The sequence below is a fragment of the Ctenopharyngodon idella genome, chromosome 1 (genome assembly GCF_019924925.1).
Source record: "Ctenopharyngodon idella isolate HZGC_01 chromosome 1, HZGC01, whole genome shotgun sequence".
Lineage (NCBI taxonomy): Eukaryota > Metazoa > Chordata > Actinopteri > Cypriniformes > Xenocyprididae > Ctenopharyngodon > Ctenopharyngodon idella.
In genome coordinates this window covers 26,886,668-26,906,501 of record NC_067220.1, presented here as the reverse complement: position 1 = coordinate 26,906,501, position 19,834 = coordinate 26,886,668, and the positions used below count along the sequence as shown (strand labels likewise).

The 19,834-nt window shown below is 35.4% G+C and overlaps 1 protein-coding gene across 1 annotated transcript in view; it reads right to left on the bottom strand.

Moving 5' to 3' along the window:
* The window catches only part of vps8 (VPS8 subunit of CORVET complex), a 130,126-nt gene that overhangs the window by 50,409 nt on the left and 59,883 nt on the right, over positions 1–19,834 (bottom strand). The window contains exons 28-34 of the mRNA XM_051890633.1: positions 19,377–19,496; positions 18,914–18,970; positions 18,717–18,799; positions 17,502–17,586; positions 17,316–17,414; positions 15,134–15,223; positions 12,529–12,575 (exon numbers count right to left, since the gene is read on the bottom strand). Of these exons, the coding sequence (XP_051746593.1) occupies positions 12,529–12,575; positions 15,134–15,223; positions 17,316–17,414; positions 17,502–17,586; positions 18,717–18,799; positions 18,914–18,970; positions 19,377–19,496 (581 nt within the window). The remainder of the gene's footprint in view (positions 1–12,528; positions 12,576–15,133; positions 15,224–17,315; positions 17,415–17,501; positions 17,587–18,716; positions 18,800–18,913; positions 18,971–19,376; positions 19,497–19,834) is intronic.

Below are 19,834 nucleotides of genomic sequence, written 5' to 3'. Positions count from 1 at the left end.
TAAAATTAGCAAAAATCTAACCTTTCATTGAAGGAAAAGAATTGAAAGTGGGGAAAAAAAAAAAAAAAAAAAAAAAAAAAAAAAAAAAAAAAAAAAATCACATTATGAAAAAAATGTTTTTCTCCAAAACACGTTGGCCATGATTATTGGCACCCCTAGAATTTTTTTTATGAGTAAAATATCTCTGAAGTATATTCCCATTCATATTCCCATTTTTTTAGCACACCAGGGTGATCATGAACATGAAATTGTCCAGCCATGACTTCCTGTTCCACGGGAGTATAAACATGAGGAAACACAAAGGCCAAATTCCCTTAATCATTCATCACAATGAGAAAAACCAAAGAATATAGTTCTGATGTGCAGCAAAAGATTGTTGAGCTTCACAAAATAGAAAATGGCTGTAAGAAAATAGTTAAAGCATTGAAAATCCCCATTTCCACTATCAGGACAATAATTAAGAAGTTCCAATCAACTAAAGATGTTACAAATCTGCCTGGAAGAGGACGTGTGTCTAAATCGTCCTAATGCGCGGTGAGGAGGAAAGTTTGAGTGGCCAAAGACTCTCCAAGGATCACAGCTGGAGAATTGCATAGATTAGTTGAGTCTTGAGTCTCAGAAAGCCTAAAGAAAATTATCAAACAGCACCTACATCCCCACAAGTTGTTTGGGAGGGTTACAAGAAAAACCCTCTGCTCTCATCTAGAAACAATATCCAGCATATTCAGTTGTCAGACAAGACTGGAACTTCAAACAGGACCGGCTTCTATGATCAGATGAAACTAAAAATAACTTTTTGGCAGCAAACCCACCAGATGGGTTTGGTGCACACATGGATAAAAAGTACCCCATGCCCACGGTTAAATATACTGCTGGATCTTTAATGTTGTGGGCCTATTTTTCTGCTGGAGGTCCTGGACATCTTGTTCAGATACATGGTATCATGGATTCTATCAAATACCAACAGATAAAAAATCTAAACCTGACTGCTTCTGCTAGAAATCTAATAATGGGCCGTAGTTGGATCTTCCATCAGGACAATGATGCCAAAACAAACATCAAAACCAACACAAAAATGTGTCACTAAGCACAAAATGAAGCTTCTGCCATGGCCATCACAGTCCCCTGACCTGAACCATAAAGAAAATGAGTGGAACTGAAGAGAAGAAGAACCAACATGGAGCTGGGAATCTGAAGGATCTGGAGAGATTCTGTATGAAGGAATGGTCTCTGATCTCTTGTCAGGTGTTCTCCAAACTCATCAGGCATTATAGGTGAAGACTCAGAGCTGTTATCTTGGCAAAAGGAGGTTGCAAAAAGTATTGAATAAAAGGGTGCCAATAATTGTGGCCGACGTGTTTTGGAGAAAAACATTTATTTCATAATGTGATTTTCCCCCCACTTTCAATTATTTTCCTTCAATGAAAGGTTAAATTTTTGCTAATTTTATGAATTAAAGATCAAAAGGATAAACAATGCAGATTTATTTTTATAGTCATCTTTGATCATATTTACCAAGGGTGCCAATAATTCTGACCACCACTATAAATAATATAGAGTAGAGCTTTATTGTCATTGTAAACAACGAAATTACACAGCCATTCAAAAGTTTGGTATAAGTAACTTTTTTTTTTTTTTAAAGAAGTATCTTCTGCTCACCAAGGCTGCTATAACCTTTTAATAATAATAATAATAATAATAATAATAATAATAAAAACTTGCCATTTCAGCGATTCTTTGACCCAGTCGCCTTGCCATAATAATATGGCCTTTGTCAAAGTTTCTCAGATCTTTACGCCTGCCCATTTCTCCTGCATCCAACACATTGATTTAGAGAACTGATTGTTTGCTTACCATCTAATCTACACAGACCTTAATATGTGGCTTTGTTATGAGATGATCAACGATATTTGCTTCACCTGTGACTGGTATTTTTATACACACACACAAACCACACACACACACACACACACCACACACACACACACACACACCACACACACACACACACACACACACAACTCACTCCTAAGACTATCTAAAAAAGAAGCCCCCTTTCATAAAGCTACAAACGTAAATGATGCGTCATCTGTGCATCTCCCTCTTGATTCTCCAATCCCTCCCCTCTCTCAATTTCTCTTCCTCTCCCAATCAAGTTGTCATGTAGAGTGGTTTTCTCAGAGCTCAATCATAGCCAAGCTCTCAAATCAAAGCCCAATCAGCCAACATCAGCTCCTGCTGTATGAGGCATGTGACATAACACATTCTCTTCACATGTGAGATGTACTGTTCTAGTCTGGTATGACACTATCTTAAAACTTAAAAAAGCTTGTGAGAATGAAGGTTGATGTTTTTAAAGTGTATGAAGTGGTAAAAATCAAAGAACATAAAAATGATGCATTCTGTGACATGACAAAACAAAGCAGCATACACATCCAGTTTCTGGCAGGTGTTTTCTTATCAAAGCGACAGTGAATGCAGTTTGTTTTTGTAAATACTAGAGCACATATATGTACTATAGTTTAAAAGAATAGATTTAAAAAAAAAAAAAAAAATCTGTCATCGTTTATTCACCCTAATATTGTTCGAAATATGACATTCTTTCCTATGTGGAACACAAGAGAAGATATTTTCAAGAATGTTTGTGACCATACAACAGAGGATAAAAACAGACATTTTTTTTTTTTTTTTTTTTTTTTTTACACATTACATTATCTTGTGTGTATTCCACAGAAGCAAAAATCTCTTAAGGTTTGGAATAATATGAGGGTGAGTAAACGGTGACAGAACTTCTGGGGGAGCTATCTCTTTAAGGGAGAATGGGGTAAGATGTGTCAGTGGGTGCCACCCTTAAAGTAGTCATGGTCAGAATTATTGGTACCCTTGGTAAATATGGTAAATATGATCAAAGATGGCTGTAAAAATAAACCTGCATTGTTTCGCAAAAATCTACTTAACCACATCAATCCAATCAACTAAAGATGTTACAATTATGCATGGGAGAGGATGCGTGTCTATATTGTCTTAATGCACGGTGGGGAGGAGAGTCTGAGTGGCCAAAGACTCTCCATAGATCACAGCTGGAGAATAGCAGAAATTAGTTTGAGTCTTGTGGTCAGAAAAAGAAATTCAAGAAAAATCCTCTGCTCTGATCCAAAATCAAATCTTCACATACACGGCATCATGGATTCTATGAAATAACAAAATATAAAAAAAAAAAAAAAAAAAATCAAAACCTGACCACTTCTGCTAGAAATATTATAATGGACCAAGGTTTGATCTTCCATCAGGACAACGATCCAAAACAAATATCCAAATCAACACAAAAATGGGTCACTGAGCACAAAATGAAGCTTCTGCCATGGCCATTCCAGTTCCCTGACATGAAACCTATAGAAAATGAGTGGGGTGAACTGAAGAGGAGAGTGTATCGACATGGACTTGGGAATTGAAGGAAGTGGAGGCATTCTCTATGGAGGAATGGTTTCTGATCTCTTTTTAAGTGTTATCCAAACTCATCAGGCATTATAGATGACTTATCTTGGCAAAAGGAAGTTGAAAAAAGTATTGAATAAAAGGGTGCTATTAATTAACATGTGTTGGAGAAAAACATTTATTTCATAAAGAGATTCTCCCCAATGAATGGGTAGATTTTTGTGATTTTTATTAATAAAAGATTAAAAATGCAGATTTATTTGCATTGGCTTCTTTATTCATATTTACCAAGGGTGCCAATAATTCTGACCATGACTGTAGGAAACTCTGCATATTTTTGTCACTGTGCATTTAAAATATATATTTTCCATGTGTAATAATATATATCATACATGTTGGTGAACTGCCAATAAATAAAACAATGTCAATTTTAATAAATCAAATGTTTTTAACCATTTTAAAAATGTAAATTATTCACATATTGTCCTTTATTTAACTGAAGTCATATTTCTAAGGCTGTTTTATATAGGTGCATTGTTCAATTTACAATTGATAGATTATTAGTTTTATCTCAATCTAATTTTGCCTTGCCTAGAGGAATAAACCTTAAGTTAAAAGTGGCACAGCGTATGTCGTTCTCCTGGAAGTGTTACATTTAAAATTTCTGCCAGAAGGTATTGTCACAGGTTAGACTTTTATTTTTTTTTATAGTGAAGTCTGTAGTGTGTCCTTATCACTACTGTGACTGATTTCATCACTACAAGAGTCCCACAGTGCATGCATCAGGAAAAGAGGTCTTTATTTATACAAACTATCCTAAATAAACTCAGCTCTGTTGTCCAAGGTGATGCTCTGTGACAAATTGAGATGGGAGGTTTCTAAGGACGGAAGGATCAAGAGGAGAAACATGCTTTAAGGCCTGGCCTGAGAGGAGACAGCAGTCACATAGGGAGGACACAGTAAATTCAGATTTTTTTTTTTCCACAGATGAGTTTTGCCCCTGAGGTGCCATATGTCCTATAAAGGTCACCGTAGGTCAGCTACAGCAAAAACAGAGTTGTAGCTCTGAGGGTCTGCCATGCTGCAGAAATGAGCAAGCATTGATGTGTGGCTGTGTCTGAAACTAAAGCAGCTGTAAATTGGGGCGAATATGTAACAATAAAATCTAGATTTATACCTTTTCAGCAATAACACGCGAAACGCAAGGGGTGCTGCTAGGGTGTTAGGGTCAATATTAGATGCAGTTGAGGCTGCATCAATATTGGCGTTCTGGGTGATTGCTAGCCAGTTTAAATTAAAGTCAAGATTAATCACATTGAATGGCCTTACATGTTAGCTACTCTAAAAAGATTTTGGGCCAATTTCATTCAATGGATCAGTATCTTATATGCTAAACCAGAAGCTTCAGTCCTTAAAAACTTGACACCATCTGCCTCGTTCTCACTATACAGAGGAACGCGACAAGGCTGTCCCCTTTCTCCCTATCTATTTGCACCAGCGATGGAACCATTGCCAGAAAGTGTTAGGCTGAATGTTGAAATCACCACTATTTTAATTAATGATAGACCCTGATATATATCTTTATATGCAGATGATGTGCTTTTGTATATAGCAAAGCCAGAAATGTCCATTCCACCTCTTTTGTACCTTTTAGAATCGTTTAATAAATCAGGTTTCACAAGAAATTGGGACAAAAGTGAGTTAACGCCTTTAACTTCAGATATCGACAAATTTTTAAAATTCAATTACATTTAAAATTGCTTACAATTCGTTTAAACATTTAGGAATCACTATCACAAGGAAGGCAGATGCATTATTCAAGGCGAACTGGCATATAAAAATGAATCCGCTAAAAGATAGCTTAAATTTTGGAGGACTTTACCAATAGGGGCTTTCGCAACGAATAGTTATAGGAATTCAGTTAAAGGAACTAGCCACTTGGATAGTTCCCCGGGAACTAATTTCTCCCCGGGCCATGTTCCTGGTTGCATTCGCACAGTGAACAGGAACTCTGAAGCGGCTGACAGTGGCGTCTTTAAGCGCGGCATTTAGAAACGCTAAAAACCAGTGGATGGAGGATGCCGTGATCGAAGCTGTGTTTGTTGTGTGTCGTGGGTTTTGTGATAAAGGAGATGGAATGTAAACTCATAATTTACACGACTGAAAGATCAAAAAGTGGGGCAAAGAGACTAAATATCCTATGACAACTTTCAGTATTACATATCATCGAGGAAAAGAAAAGAACACAACCCTGCAGACAATAGGTAAATGCCGTTATCGCTGTTTTCCATGTTTCCGTGAAGTAAATATATTTACACGACTTTTTAAAAATGCTGGGTGCCGGTGTTTGACATGCGTTTGACCAATTAGCGTACACTTATGTCACTGATAGTTCCTATAGTACTGGTTTAGAGCCTACTCTGAAGTAGGAGCTAATTTAGTTCCCCCAAAAGGAGTTCCTGTAATTTAGTTCCTGCGGTGTGAACACTGCAAAATCTGGGTACTTCAGTCAATAGTTCTAGGAACTATGAAAACGTTCCTCCGGTGCAAAAGCACCTTATGTCTATGGCGGGAAAGATCAACGCAATCAAAATGGTGACCCTCTCTCGATTTTTATATTGATTTCTTTCCATTCAAGTTCTCATACCAGTAAATCTATGTGCAAAATTAGAGTCTATAATTATTTCATTTATATGGAATTATAAAAAAAAAAAAAAAAAAAAAAAAAACACTGTGTAAGTCAAAAGCAAAAGGTCTTCCCTACTTCAGATGTTACTATTTGGCCACTAATTTACAGCTCCTTTCCTGGTGGAGACAAACTCCAAAGAATAATCGGGAGATACCAGAATGGCTTTGGTTAGAAAGAAACCAGTAAAAACTGACTCAAGGTTTTATAATGAGAATATAATAATAAATAAGTCCCTTAAAATATGGAAGCAGATTAATTGTGGATCTTCCACACATATTTGGACAGCCCAATTTGTAAAAACCATGCCTTTACCCCAGGCTTACAAGACAAGATTTTCTCCCAATGGAAGCAAAAGGGTTTAATTTCCATAAGAGACTTGTATATTGATAATAAATTTGGTTCATTTAGTCAAATTAATATATAATATTTTATCTACAGTTTTTTCCCCGTTTCTTTTCTCTTACAAATTAGAGATGGGAAATTTGTCTTAATAAAATTCATGAATGATCTATTAACTCTAGACACGCTGTGATCCAATTCAAACTTATCCATAGCCTTGATTATTCAAGGACCAAACTACATAGGATTTACCCAAATGTATCCTCTACATGTAACAAAATGTAAAATTTCAGAAGGTACGTTGTCTCATCTTTTCTGGTCATGTCATAAAATTTGGCCATTCTGGGGGTGTACATTTGATTTTCTCTCAGAAGCATATAAAATTGTTTTGGCACCTGAGCCAAAAATGGGCATTTTTGGGGATACTTAGAGTATAGGAAATAAATATTTATCACAGGCTGTTTCATTATGCATGATCTTAGCAAAGAAGGGAATTTTACAGAAATGGAAATCTGAGTCTGTGCCCATATTTGAAATTTGGCTCAGAAACCTAAGGTAATGGGTTACCCCTCGAAGAGCTGAGATATAAGTTAGCAAGACATTAACCCAAATTAATCCTTACTTAATCTTGATTTATAACTTCTTAAGTGTCAAGGATAGGTGTGTACTCTGTGTGCTTCGACTAGTCTTAGATATTGTCTATTATTTTAACAAGGAACTATAGTACATCCAACAATTAGGTTAATAAAGATTGTTACCTCCTTTTGTTTTAGTTCTTGGTAATGTTAATGTCAAAGGGAACAAGTATTAGAGAGCTAGGATAAGTTGCAAGTTTTTCTTTCCATTCATATATTCTTTTTACTTATTTAGTTGACTTATTTTCCACTAACATGTGTATGAACATATGCATACAAACTTGCAACAACCCACATATGTCTATGGTATGAGTATGCAAGTATGTGTGATCATGTATGAGTATATGTATAAATGCGTATGTATGTGTATAGATAGGTGTGTTTAAGTATATGCATGTGCACATATATGTATAATTATGTATTTATAGTTTTTTCCTTATGAACGTGTGTGTGTATATATTATTAGTATGCATTCTTATCCAGTTAATTTTATTCATTCATTCATTTTATTTATTTTTCTTTTTACTCATTTATTTATACACATATATTTACATATCTATATTTACGTATTCAGTCACTTATTCATTAATTTACTATGAGTACAACATGTATGACTTTTAATATTCACGAATGATGGCAGTGTGAAGTCTTGTTTCTGACACTTACAGGAGAACATATTGTGATTGCTATTAGGTTCCCTGTCATGAAAAACAAAATTAAGTATTAAAAAAATTAAGTCAAGATGAAAGTAATGACAGATAGATTGAGAGGATTGAGTTATGACATTTTGATTAAACATTACAAAATGTCAAAAATAAATAAATAAATAAATAAATAATAAAAATGAAACACGTATGGATGAATCCTTCACAATAAGATCAATAACAAGCATTTAAAAAAAAATTGATAGGGTGAATTTTCATTTCATGCTGACTTTGAAAAAACCCATCTATATTTAAATAAAATATAAAATAAAATTTAAAATAAAATAAAATAAAACACTAAACTAAATTCAGTTGCTTAAAACGCTACAAATGAATTTAGGCATCAAATCATGTACAGTATAAAAAAATGGATATTCACATTTTCAGCAAAAGAAATCTACATATAAAAATATAGGACATGAGCATGTGCAATTAACTCTCTAATATCAGTCGCTGTGGTACAGAAATATTATGTGATATACTGTACGTAAGGATATATCTTTAATATTGTGGTCTCAATATACTCTACGTATGGGATAGGTCTATGGGATTTTTCGTCCAACAGGTGAAAATTACAAGTCTGATGGCGGAAAATTTCTTTTCAAATTAAAACTAATTAATCAGATTTTTCCACCTTTCATCCAATCAGTAAATCTCACCGTAGAACGCATACCGCCATTATCTGCCTGTAAACCTCAGTTCAGCAGTGAAAAGAGTACTGTACTGTCAGTTTGTCCTGCTTTCTGTTTTTAACTGAAGGCTGTCAACAGCAGCATGTGCAAAAATCACTACAGATAGTGATCTTCATCCCTGAGACCAGTTTGTCACAGGCAGAAGAAAGACACAAGCTAAAATGAGGGAGCCGGGCGTAACGGACTCCAGGACAACAAAAAGGGCACAAGAAAAAAATACTAGGTCAAGATAAATATACAGGTGCTGGTCATATAATTAGAATATCATCAAAAAGTTCATTTTTTTATTATAAATTATTTTTAAAAATGAAACTTTCATATATTCTAGATTCCCCACATGTAAAGTAAAACATTTCAAAAGTTTTTTTTTTAAATTTTGATGATTAGAGCGTACAGCTCATGAAAGTCCAAAATCCAGTATTTCAAAATATTAGAATATTTCCTAAGATCAATCAAAAAATGGATTTGCAAAACAGAAAAGTTCAAGTTCTTTAAAGTATGTTCTTTTGTGCACTCAATACTTGATCGGCAGGACATATTACAGCAAATGACTTGCTCCTAGCACAAATTACTGCATCAGTGAAGTGTGGCATGGAAGTGATCAGCCTGTGGCACTGCTGAGGCACTATTGAGCCTTCAAATCATCTGTATATTGTTGGATCGACTGTTTCTCATCTTTCTCTTGAAAATATCCCATAGATTTAGGTCAGGCATATTGGCTGGCCAATAAAGCACAGTAATATCATGGTCAGCAAACCACTTGGAAGTGGTTTTTGCACTGTGGGCAGATGCTAAAGTCCTGCTGGAAAAGGAAATCAGCATCTCCATAAAGCTTGTCAGCAGATGGAAGCATAAAGTGCTCCAAAATCTCCTGGAAGATGGCTGCATTGACTTTGCACTTGATAAAACACAATGGACCAACACCAGCAGACGTCACGGCCCCCCCAAATCATTACTGACTTCAGAAACTTCACACTAGACTTCAAGCAGCTTGGATTCTGTGCCTCTCCAGTCTTCCTTCAGACTCTGGGACCATGATTTCAACATGAAATGCAAAATTTACTTTTATCTGAAAAGAGGATTTTCGACCACTGTTCACTGTCCAGTTCTTTTTCTCCTTAGCCCAGGTAAGATGCTTCTGACGTTGTTTCTGGTTCAGAAGTGGCTTGGTAGTCCTTTTCCTGAAGATGTCTGAGTGTGGTGACTCTTGATGCGCTGACTCCGGCTTCATTCTACTCATTGTGAAGCTCTCCCAAGTGTTTGAATCGGCTTTACTTGACAGTATTCTCAAGCTTGCGGTCATCCCTGTTGCTTGTGCACCTTTGCCTACCCAATTTCTTCCTTCCAGTCAACTTTGCATTTAATATGCTTTGATACATCACTCTGTAAACAGCCACCCCATTCAGTAATGACCTTCTGTGACTTACTCTTTTTGTGGAGGGTGTCAATGATTGTCTCCTGGACCATTGCCAAGTCAGCAGTCTTCCCCATTAGTGTGGTTTCAAAGAACAAGAGATACCCGGAATTTATACTGTAGGGATGGTCATTTAATGAAACTCAAATGTAAATATTCTAATATTTTGAGATACTGGATTTTGGACTTTAATTAGCTGTACGCTCTAATCAACAAATTTAAAAAAAAAAACTTTTGAAATGTTTTACTTTACATGTAGGGAATCTAGAATATATGAAAGTTTCATTTTTTAAAATAATTTACAATAAAAAAATGAACTTTTTCACGATATTCTAATTATATGACCAGCACCTGTATGTGTGGAAGAGGTCATTTGAGAAAAGAGATAAAGGAACAATGTTTGAGACAGAGATACTGTAGATGACAGAGATGGATGTTATTTTGACTCCAGCTAAAAGAATTGCAGCTGTTCACCAATAAATGCATTTACAATTTTGTAGTCAGATTCATATTTATGACATAACAGACAGTGCAGGTCTATTTAGCAACATTTACACTGCAAGGCCTAAAGATCCTATATTTTGAATCATTCCTGCAGGGCACATATATTTGACATCCCTAGGGCTCTGAAACTTTTCGGAAAGAGGTATTTTCAATAAGTATGTTTAAATGCAAAGTATGATTTCATTCATACTGAAACAATAACACCCAGATACACAACAGTGTGGTGTGCTGTCTTGGTCACATCGCGGCAATCCACAAACTATAGGAACAAAACTGTTAAATCTATGATTTTATCGTCATGTTTGTGGTCTCTCACATTTTGAAAATCTGGTAAGACTTTAAAAATCTTTTAGGGTGTACAGGGCACAGTTGCCTTGTACCACACCCTGCCGCGATTGTCCCCTCTCTTCTCTCCCCAGCTGGCCTGCACTCACATTGCACTTAATGTTCCAGGCTGGTGCATGCTTACGTCATGTACATGCAACTTTTTGTTTTGAAGAAAACAGGAAGAAAAGCACTTTTGCTAATAGACAGCCTAATAGATTTATCATTTAGCCGGCACAGCGATTTTCACTTCATTATGCTGCACATATCATCTTCAGAACACAAATTAAGTTATTTTTGATGAAATCCGAGGTTTATTTTATCTCCCATAGAAAGCAACGAAATTACCACATTCAAGGTCCAGAGAGGTAGTAAAGACATTGTTAATATAGTCAACGTGACTACAGTTGAGGTTCATTCTCGTGTTTTTACGCAGCACGTTTGAGCTTCCGGAAGAGGTCTGTTCTTGTGTGTTATTCAGGTTTGGTTGAGCTTCTGCTTTTGTTCGCTGATCAATGTTTACATGCGAGTAAATGCCTAAATTAAATCTGTTCGTCATAACAAGCGATCGATTCTCTTCAGAAAATTTGGACTAAACCGCTCGATGCATATGGATTCGTTTTCTGATCTCTTCTCTGATGAAGTTTTTGAAGCGTCAAAGTGGTAGCTGCAAAGGCAGTCTATGGAAGGAAATCTGACAGCATTCTGACATCAAAAAGATCTTCATTTTTGTTGCGAAGATGAATGAAAGTCTCACGGGTTTAGAATGACATGAGAGTGAGAATTTTCATTTTGGGGTGAACTAACCCTTTAATGTTAATGAAGCGACAAGAATAGTTCTTGTGCGCAAAAACAAAACAAAAATAATGACTTTATTCAACAATTTTTTCTCTTCTCTGTCAGTCTCCTACACAGTTGACGCAGTAAACGCAGTGCAGAGCTTCTGTGTTTACGTCCGAACGCTGGCTTGGTTGAACCGCTGTAGTCACGTTGACTATTTTAACGATGTCTTTACTACTTCTCTGGACCTTGAATGTGGTAATTTCATTGCTTTTTTTATGGGAGATAAAAAACCTCTCAGATTTCATCAAAAATATCTTAATTTGTATTCCGAAGATGAGCGAAGGTCTGGAGTTTGGAACGACATGAGGGTGAGTACTTAATGAGTGAACTAACCCTTTAAGTAGCTGTTCCGTGCTCCGGCGAGGTTAACAATCATACTATATGCGTACAGCGCCCGAGCGCACCTCTTCAAGCAGGCATGGTATGGAGCGGTCACACTAGTCAAACGGACCAGACTTTAGGGGTCAAACCTGCTCGGGCATGGTTCAGATCGCCTAGTGTGAGTACACCCTTAGTGTAGGCCAGCCTTTAGATATATTGAATGTTCTCTTCTTTCAGATTCCTTAATCTTTAGTTCTCATTTGTGTCTAATCAACTGTTGTAGGGACAAAAAAAATAGTTTAAGTTACGTTAAAAATATATAGTTTAGTTTAAAAATGCAAACTACAAAGTTTAATGGCTGTTAAACAATATTTATAGCCAATAAATTTTCTAGTTCACCTGCCATTTGCAGGTGAGGCAGAGATGGTAAGGAAACAAAAAGAGAATGAATGATAAAAGGTGATAGTGTTTCTCCATTTGCCCTGGAGAGAGATCTATGATGTGTGACACTTTATCTGCACACCATCACTCTATTACCAAAAAAAAAAAAAAAAGACAGAGAGCAGATAAGTAAAATGAAACAAAACTGCAAGAGAGATAGCGTCGCAGAGGGTACTGCTATTATTACCTGGGGTCCAGGAGGCACTTCAGAAACTGGAACACCAAATAGTCATCCTGCAGACACAGAACACAGAGAGCTCAACATCAAAATATGATTCACTTTCAAATGGATTGCAGTCATGTAGAAGTACAGCCTTGGGATCTTGTACCAATATATTGCAAATACTGTTCATTTGCTTCAAATACTACACAAGAGGGTTTACTATAGTACAGGCAGATGAAGCCAGATACGTGTCTGACAGATGAAATGTTTGAAATGAGATATCGCATACATCAGACATTTTAGTGTCCAAGCACGCACTACAAAAATCAAGCTTGTGGCCTTTGATGTTTTAGCCTTCAACAAGAAGTTACAGATTGCAGTGCATCTCTGTTGCAGACACTGCTTTCATGTAGGGCAGGCACATGTAAGACTCTAGTTGTAATGGGCACATGTAAGACTAGTTAGAAGTTGCATACATTTGAATTAGGAGAGGTCTTAAAAAAAAAAAAAAAAAAAAAAAAAAGTAAAAAACAAACAAACAAACAAACAAAACTTGTAAGTGTAGCCTAAGCAGTTTATGCATCTGGCCAAAGATTCCAAAGGTGTACTAATTTCAGTACCATAGCAAAAACTGTTGGAACTATTTCACTATTTTATTTGAAAATAAAAATATTAATTAAATTCAATGAGTTTATTTTTTATGATGATAATAATTATAAGAAAATAATACATTTTAACAGCATGTAGCCTTCAAATGTTTATAAGTAAACATTGTTTATAAAAAGATCAAGCGAAAAATTAGTAATAAAATGAAGGATAAAGAAACGCATTCATGTTACATAGAACAAGTGGCAGGTCTATTAGTTTGCATTTACTTAATGCACAGCTATTTTGACATACAGTATCAGATGTTTTGTCCCATCTGTTGCTATGGGTATATGACCATCAATCATTGCCATTTCGGATTCAATAACACATTTAAATACAGTTGTAAATTGAGAAAATTTGCAGTGTAGTGAGCAGCATGAAAAACAAAACTTTTATTCAAGTTGTGTGGTTATAAACAGAATGCGAGCAAAGAGCGCTCCCTTTATAATCACTGAAGCTGTCAATTCAGTGCCTGCTCACTGAGATCTACACTCCTGCGAAAACTCCCACTATAATCAAAAAAATCTGTCTACACTGCACTCTCTTATTTGCATCGTGCTTACACTTTGTTGGTAATAATAAAAAGGATTCGCGAGCATGCAGAACTCTAAAGTATGAGGTGAAAGAAATCGCCGGTGTTGATTAAATTCTGACTAACTTAACTTTGATTGGCCATTGCGATCATATGCTCAAAAGATATGTCTGTGATTGGCTACAATGATCAACACTTCAAAAACACATTCTAAAAAGAAAGCTTTGATGCTCTTCACAGAGCGCTTACACAGATACACACAGGAGCTTTTGAAAGCAGCAGGTACCGAATATACCCAGAACTCTGTACTACAGGTACTGCAGAAATGCTGGTATCGTCACATTTTTTAAATTTCAGTACCGACTTGGTACCAAAGAACCAGTACTTTGGACAACTCTAGCTATGAGACTAAGTTTGTGCGAGAATGCATTGCAGCTACTCTGTGTGATTGGCTTAAACAGAGACAATCTGTTCACACTAACATGGAATTTGGAGCCACAACAGCTCATCAAGTGGAGCAGATTAAACACTATCATACCTACAATAATGCATTTTCCTTTTAGCATCATGCGTAAGAGTTACTTTTGTTGTAGGCTAGTTCATCTGAGATAACCGAAAAGTTTGAAAGCAGAACATCATTTTCATCTCCAGCGACATAAAATGGTTAACCCTGAGCATGTCATGGGTCTGGCCTATTTGATTAAAAATCTGCTCAGTTTTACCATTATTATTCTTGTCATCGTCATTTCCATCACTTTGCCAAATTCTCCAGACTTTAATGAACTACAAATCATTAAAACAGCATTAATGTTATTCTCACACTAGTCTTTGACTGTGAAAAAAAAAAAAAAAAAAAACCTTAACACTTAAAACCCTCATTCCCCTCGTATCTTCTTCTCATCGGCACATATGTTTGCACAAGCAGGCTTTTCAATTAGCACCTTTCTGACAGTGTGCGAGAGATAACGCAAACCCAATTACACACAGCACTGCAGATAGAGCCTAATCCATTTACTGACACACACACACACACACACACACACACACACACACACACACACGTCGGCCTCAGGGGGGCCTCTTCTCTCTCACAGACATTCACTGACACTATCTTAAGATGAGTGAATAGGAGCTGATACAATGCACATAAACATTAACACACACAACAAAGGGGAACAAACACACAATACAACACTGATAGGCACCTTTAGAAATGCTTTTCTTAACAGACCAGTTTGTCGAAAGAAAAATTGTGTGTGTACGTGATAGAGTGCATTATATTGTAACTGAAAGTAAATACAATCAGAAAACAATATAGGACAGATTCTAACCTTCATTTCAACATGTCTGGAACATGTGTGCTAAAGGGTTAGTGGAGCTTTCAAACACTCCCATGAAGCCAATGTCAAGTCAACATAGAGACCGTTGACATAAAGCAATGTTGCATACCTGCAGAGATGTGATGATAGACTGCACCTCATCTGCAAAGTGCACCGCCACCAGCTCGGCTGTCTTAGCCGAGTTAATGCTAACCAAATCCTGCAACAGAAAAACAATTAGAAGAACCAATGAGAATTCATAAAATCAGGTTTCACCAGAGTAATCTTTACAGTATAGTTGGGTCCAAAGGACTACTAATAAAAAAGCATCCTTTTTTTTAATAAATTCCTTTTTATTACACATAATTAGGGCTGTCGATTTAATGCATTACCTGTATTAATTAGTTTTGGGGAAAAAATAACGTGTTAAAATTATTAACACATTTAACGCACTTGCCCCACCCCAGACCTACATAGCTTATCTTACATTTCATAAAGTTGATTGGTGACGAACATGAGGCAGGGCAACATTCACTGCTTGATGTAGCCTATAGAATAAAGTTAGAATGCCCCTAAAATTCAAGATATCTGGGCAAAAATGCCCCTGGATAAGTTGTTGTCTCACATTTATATCATGATATAGTTAAGCAATATCACACGAGTGCTGTTTTTGTCCCAAATAGCACGAGTGCAAATGTGCTATTTTACTATTTTATTTGAAAATAAAATAATTAAATTTAATGTTTATTTTTTATGATGATAATAATTGTGATATTAATAAAAATGTGATTGATTTTATACAACAGTTTAATAAATAAGAAGTTAAAATATTTAGGAATATTTCCAAGGAAAATGTTACCTATAAAGCCAGAGCAGAACTGTTGTTGTGCGTCTCCGAGCAACACACAGCTGTATTTCTGAATGAATCCGTTTTTTTAAGTGAATCAATCGGGGGAACCAATGATTCAACGGCTCATTCATAAAGAGAGACATTTACTTCATTTCTGAATGAATCAGCTGTTTGAACCAATCAAAATCAAAATATTTCATATTTCCATATTAAAACAAAACAATTAAAGGTATACTTTACCCAAAAATGAAAATTCTGTCATCATTTACTCATCCTCATGGCCACTGAAGCCTAAAAGTTTGTGTAATAAATTCTATGTTGAATCAAATTTCAAAAAAATTCTAAAACTTTTTCTACTTTTTGTAATGTCTATTTAATGCTATTTTGATCATAGCACAATAATGACTTTAAATTATCTTTTGGGGTAATTTCTCAGCCAAATTTGATGTGTGATTAATTTAAGTTAAGATTAACTAGATTAACTAATCGCCACATCGCGTAATTAAAATTGTAATTACTTGACAGCCTTACAAATAATATTATTGCCATAATAATTTCTTATTCTTTTTGGTATGTTGCTTTAACCCTGCAACGCCTCAACAGCCTGTTGTACCATGATTGATATACTCACATTTTAACATGATTTTTCTAAAACATGATGCATGAATAATCAATTGAACCTAATTTGCTTCTGTCCAGTAAGTGTTCATCTTAAAATATTTCTAACAATGTACAATTTATTTGTATGTTTACTTTATAAAAATCAGTAACAGTTGCACCACAAACAGTACCACAAGGTTTTAGAATTATACTAAAAGGCCTTTTACTTACTTAAAAAAAAAAAAAAAAAAAAAAAAGAAAGTATAAATTATCAGTCAGACAACTGAAGGCATGTAGAAATTTGTGTGCAACAGGTTTATCAGCAAAGTTTTGATCATGTAGATAATTTACAGGTTTGTATCAAATATGATACTGTAGGCTGACAAGGACTCCACAATTTGGTCAAAAAGATGGTCATGTTGTCAAAGAGCATCTTTTGTGCTTTAAATGAAGCAACAACATCCTTTTGTACAAATAAGCTAACATGGTCACTGTTACAATTTTTTCCAATCATCATTTTCATTTATCCTTTATTTTATGTTTCACGTTCTATTTCTAAAAAGAAAAAGAAAAAAAAAAAAACTCATTTTTTTTTCCAAGTTTAAACCCAGATTTTCAATGTGAACTCAGACTCAACTGAAAGGCTGTCAAATGATGCAGTGGCATCGACTGATTTTTGTGCTCTCAATTTTAACAATCGGAGGAAGTCATTTGGACAAAGACCATTGACTGAACAAGATGAGAGAGAGAGAGAGCAGGGCCTGATGAGATTAGGGCTTGAAATTAGCTTTCTGAAGATTGAGCTCTCTCTACCTGGAGTGTGCTCTAGAGGAGGAATCATTTGAAGCCTTGTTTGACTCACCTTGATGTGTTGAAGGGCTTTGACCCACACCAAATGTTTCTCCTCTGAACTGTAGCCTGGCATGGACAGAATGTTATGGATGTAGTTGAAGAGCTCCTCCTGGAGTTAGAGATAAAGATTAAGTACAGGAATAACAGAAGTGAGAGGAAAGAAAAGAGTGAAAATGGAAGGATTGAGGTTGAGTACCTTTCTCAAAGGGTCTTTCAGGTAGCAGTCGACAATTTTGTCGTAAAGGTGGTTTTTTTCATACATAAACTCGCAGATTTGATAACTGAAAGAGTGAGAACAAAAAGAGAGATCTTCAGTATAAAGATGATAATATCAATGTCTTCATCTTGAGGAAATCAATATGATACATTCAGTCTTTGGCTTTAGAAGTCTAGCTTAGAGTGGATCACATACGCTTAGGTTTTTTTCCTGGTAGTTATTTTTTTATGTGAGTACTTTTAGGACCATTAACTTTTTTTCCCATCACAATTAACCACATTTTCCCCCTCATTGTCCTTAAAAGCGATTATCATTACATTCTCATTACTTCAATACAATGTTTTAGTGAAATAAAAATAAAAAATACTGAAAAAGAAAGTTAGTTTATTTTAAATCAGCATAAAGGCAGTGCAACAAATACTACTATGATATACACTACAGTTAAAAGTTTAAGATTAGTAAAATATTTTCAGTTTTTTAAAAAAAAAGTAGTAGTATGCTGACCAAGGCTGCATTTATTTGGTCAAAAATACAGTAAAACATTAATATTGTGAGCTATTATTACAATTTAAAAATCACAGTTTCTTATTGTTAGCAATGTAGAAAATGGTTGTACTGCTAAATATTTTTGTGGTAATTTTGATACTTTTTCAGGATTCTTTGATGAATACATTAAGTTCAAAAGAACAGCATTTATTTAAGTTGTTTTTTTTTTGTTTTTTTTTTGTAACAATGTAATATTCTTAAATAGTCTTTTTTTTATTTATGCTGAATTTTCTTTAAGTAAAATATATTTTCTCATTTCTTTCTTTTGATTTCAGGGTGAAATATGATCCAGACATAGTCTTGACAGGTTTCATGAGACTCACCCACATGGACTTATATATTTTCTTGCCAGAATAACTTAACATTTAGGTATCTGTAACAGAAATCTATTCTAGTTCTAACAGTAACCTAATTAAGGTGCATATCAGTGAGTTGACCCTATGAGGTCAATTTAATTAATCAACCATATTTCCATAGCATAATCAAATATATGTCACGTTGAATCATATGCTGGACCCTTATAAATGATGATTTGTTATGATCTACAGTATGAAAAGCCTGTTTAATTTGTAGTCAAAACACTTCAGCTATATATTTGTTGGTGGATGAAGCTAAACTGTTCTGCTATCGGATTGGAAGATTTCTTACAACTCTGCCTTCTCTGCGAGGTCAAGGAGACGCCCCTCATCAAACTGGACCACACCACCAACCTGCAGCAGCTCCAGCAGAACCTGACACAACCAATATCACCGCATCATGTGAAGATCATATGACCTAACAATCAATCTTTTAACTTATCTTGAGTAAAAATAAGCACAGTTTTAAAATGGGTCTTGTGTTTATACCTGCTGTCTTTCTGTATGTCTAGAATCATCATCTGGACTACATAGAAACTCTAGAACCTGCAAAAGACAATGAACAACAGATAAAAGACACTTCAATAAAACATCTTTCCATGTAGGAAAGGTAGAATAATACTGAAATCACAAGTGTCAACCTTCCTGACAGTAGCTGAAAAACTTCCAGACTGGTTTTAAATTGATGCAATCTAATTTAGATCAGGCCCCAATGTAGGGTGCAAAATCATGAACTGTTTAACATGCAGAAAAACAAGCATAACGCTTCTAATGCGGGAGAGCTATTTTTACAGAAGCTGCTAATTGTCTTTACCAAAACTAACACCTTAGAAATCTCTTGCTGTTACCATTATAGCTCTGATAAAATAAAATAAAAAAGCCAGGCGACTGCAAATGGAAAAGGTGAGGCACTGACAAATGGACTGTGAAAAAAAGCAGACAGACACTTCACCTGGTCAAACAGCTTCCGGTTAACAAAGAGGGTATTATCAGGTTTGGCAAGTTGTCGAGCCAAGAAGGTGAAAAGACAGCCGACCTGAGATGGGGTGAAGTCGGAATTGTCCACCATAACCTGGAAAGTGCACACACACACACACACACACACACACACACACACACACACAGGGAATTTGTTAGCGTGTGTATAATACACTGTAAAAATGTTTTTCTTAAGTTGTAAATAAAACAGATTATTGGAGTATGATTTCTAATAAAATACAATTTCAGTCTTTCTACTTAATTCAATGTGTCATGTCCAATGGAAGTCTTTCCTTCGCGATACAGGAGATTTCACTCAAGGAAGGAGATTAAACCACGGTAATGGTACAATATTCAAATTAAGCTATTTAGTAACGTCCAAAGCAAATTTCAGGAGTATTTAACTTTCTTGTAACTAAGTCATGGTGCAGG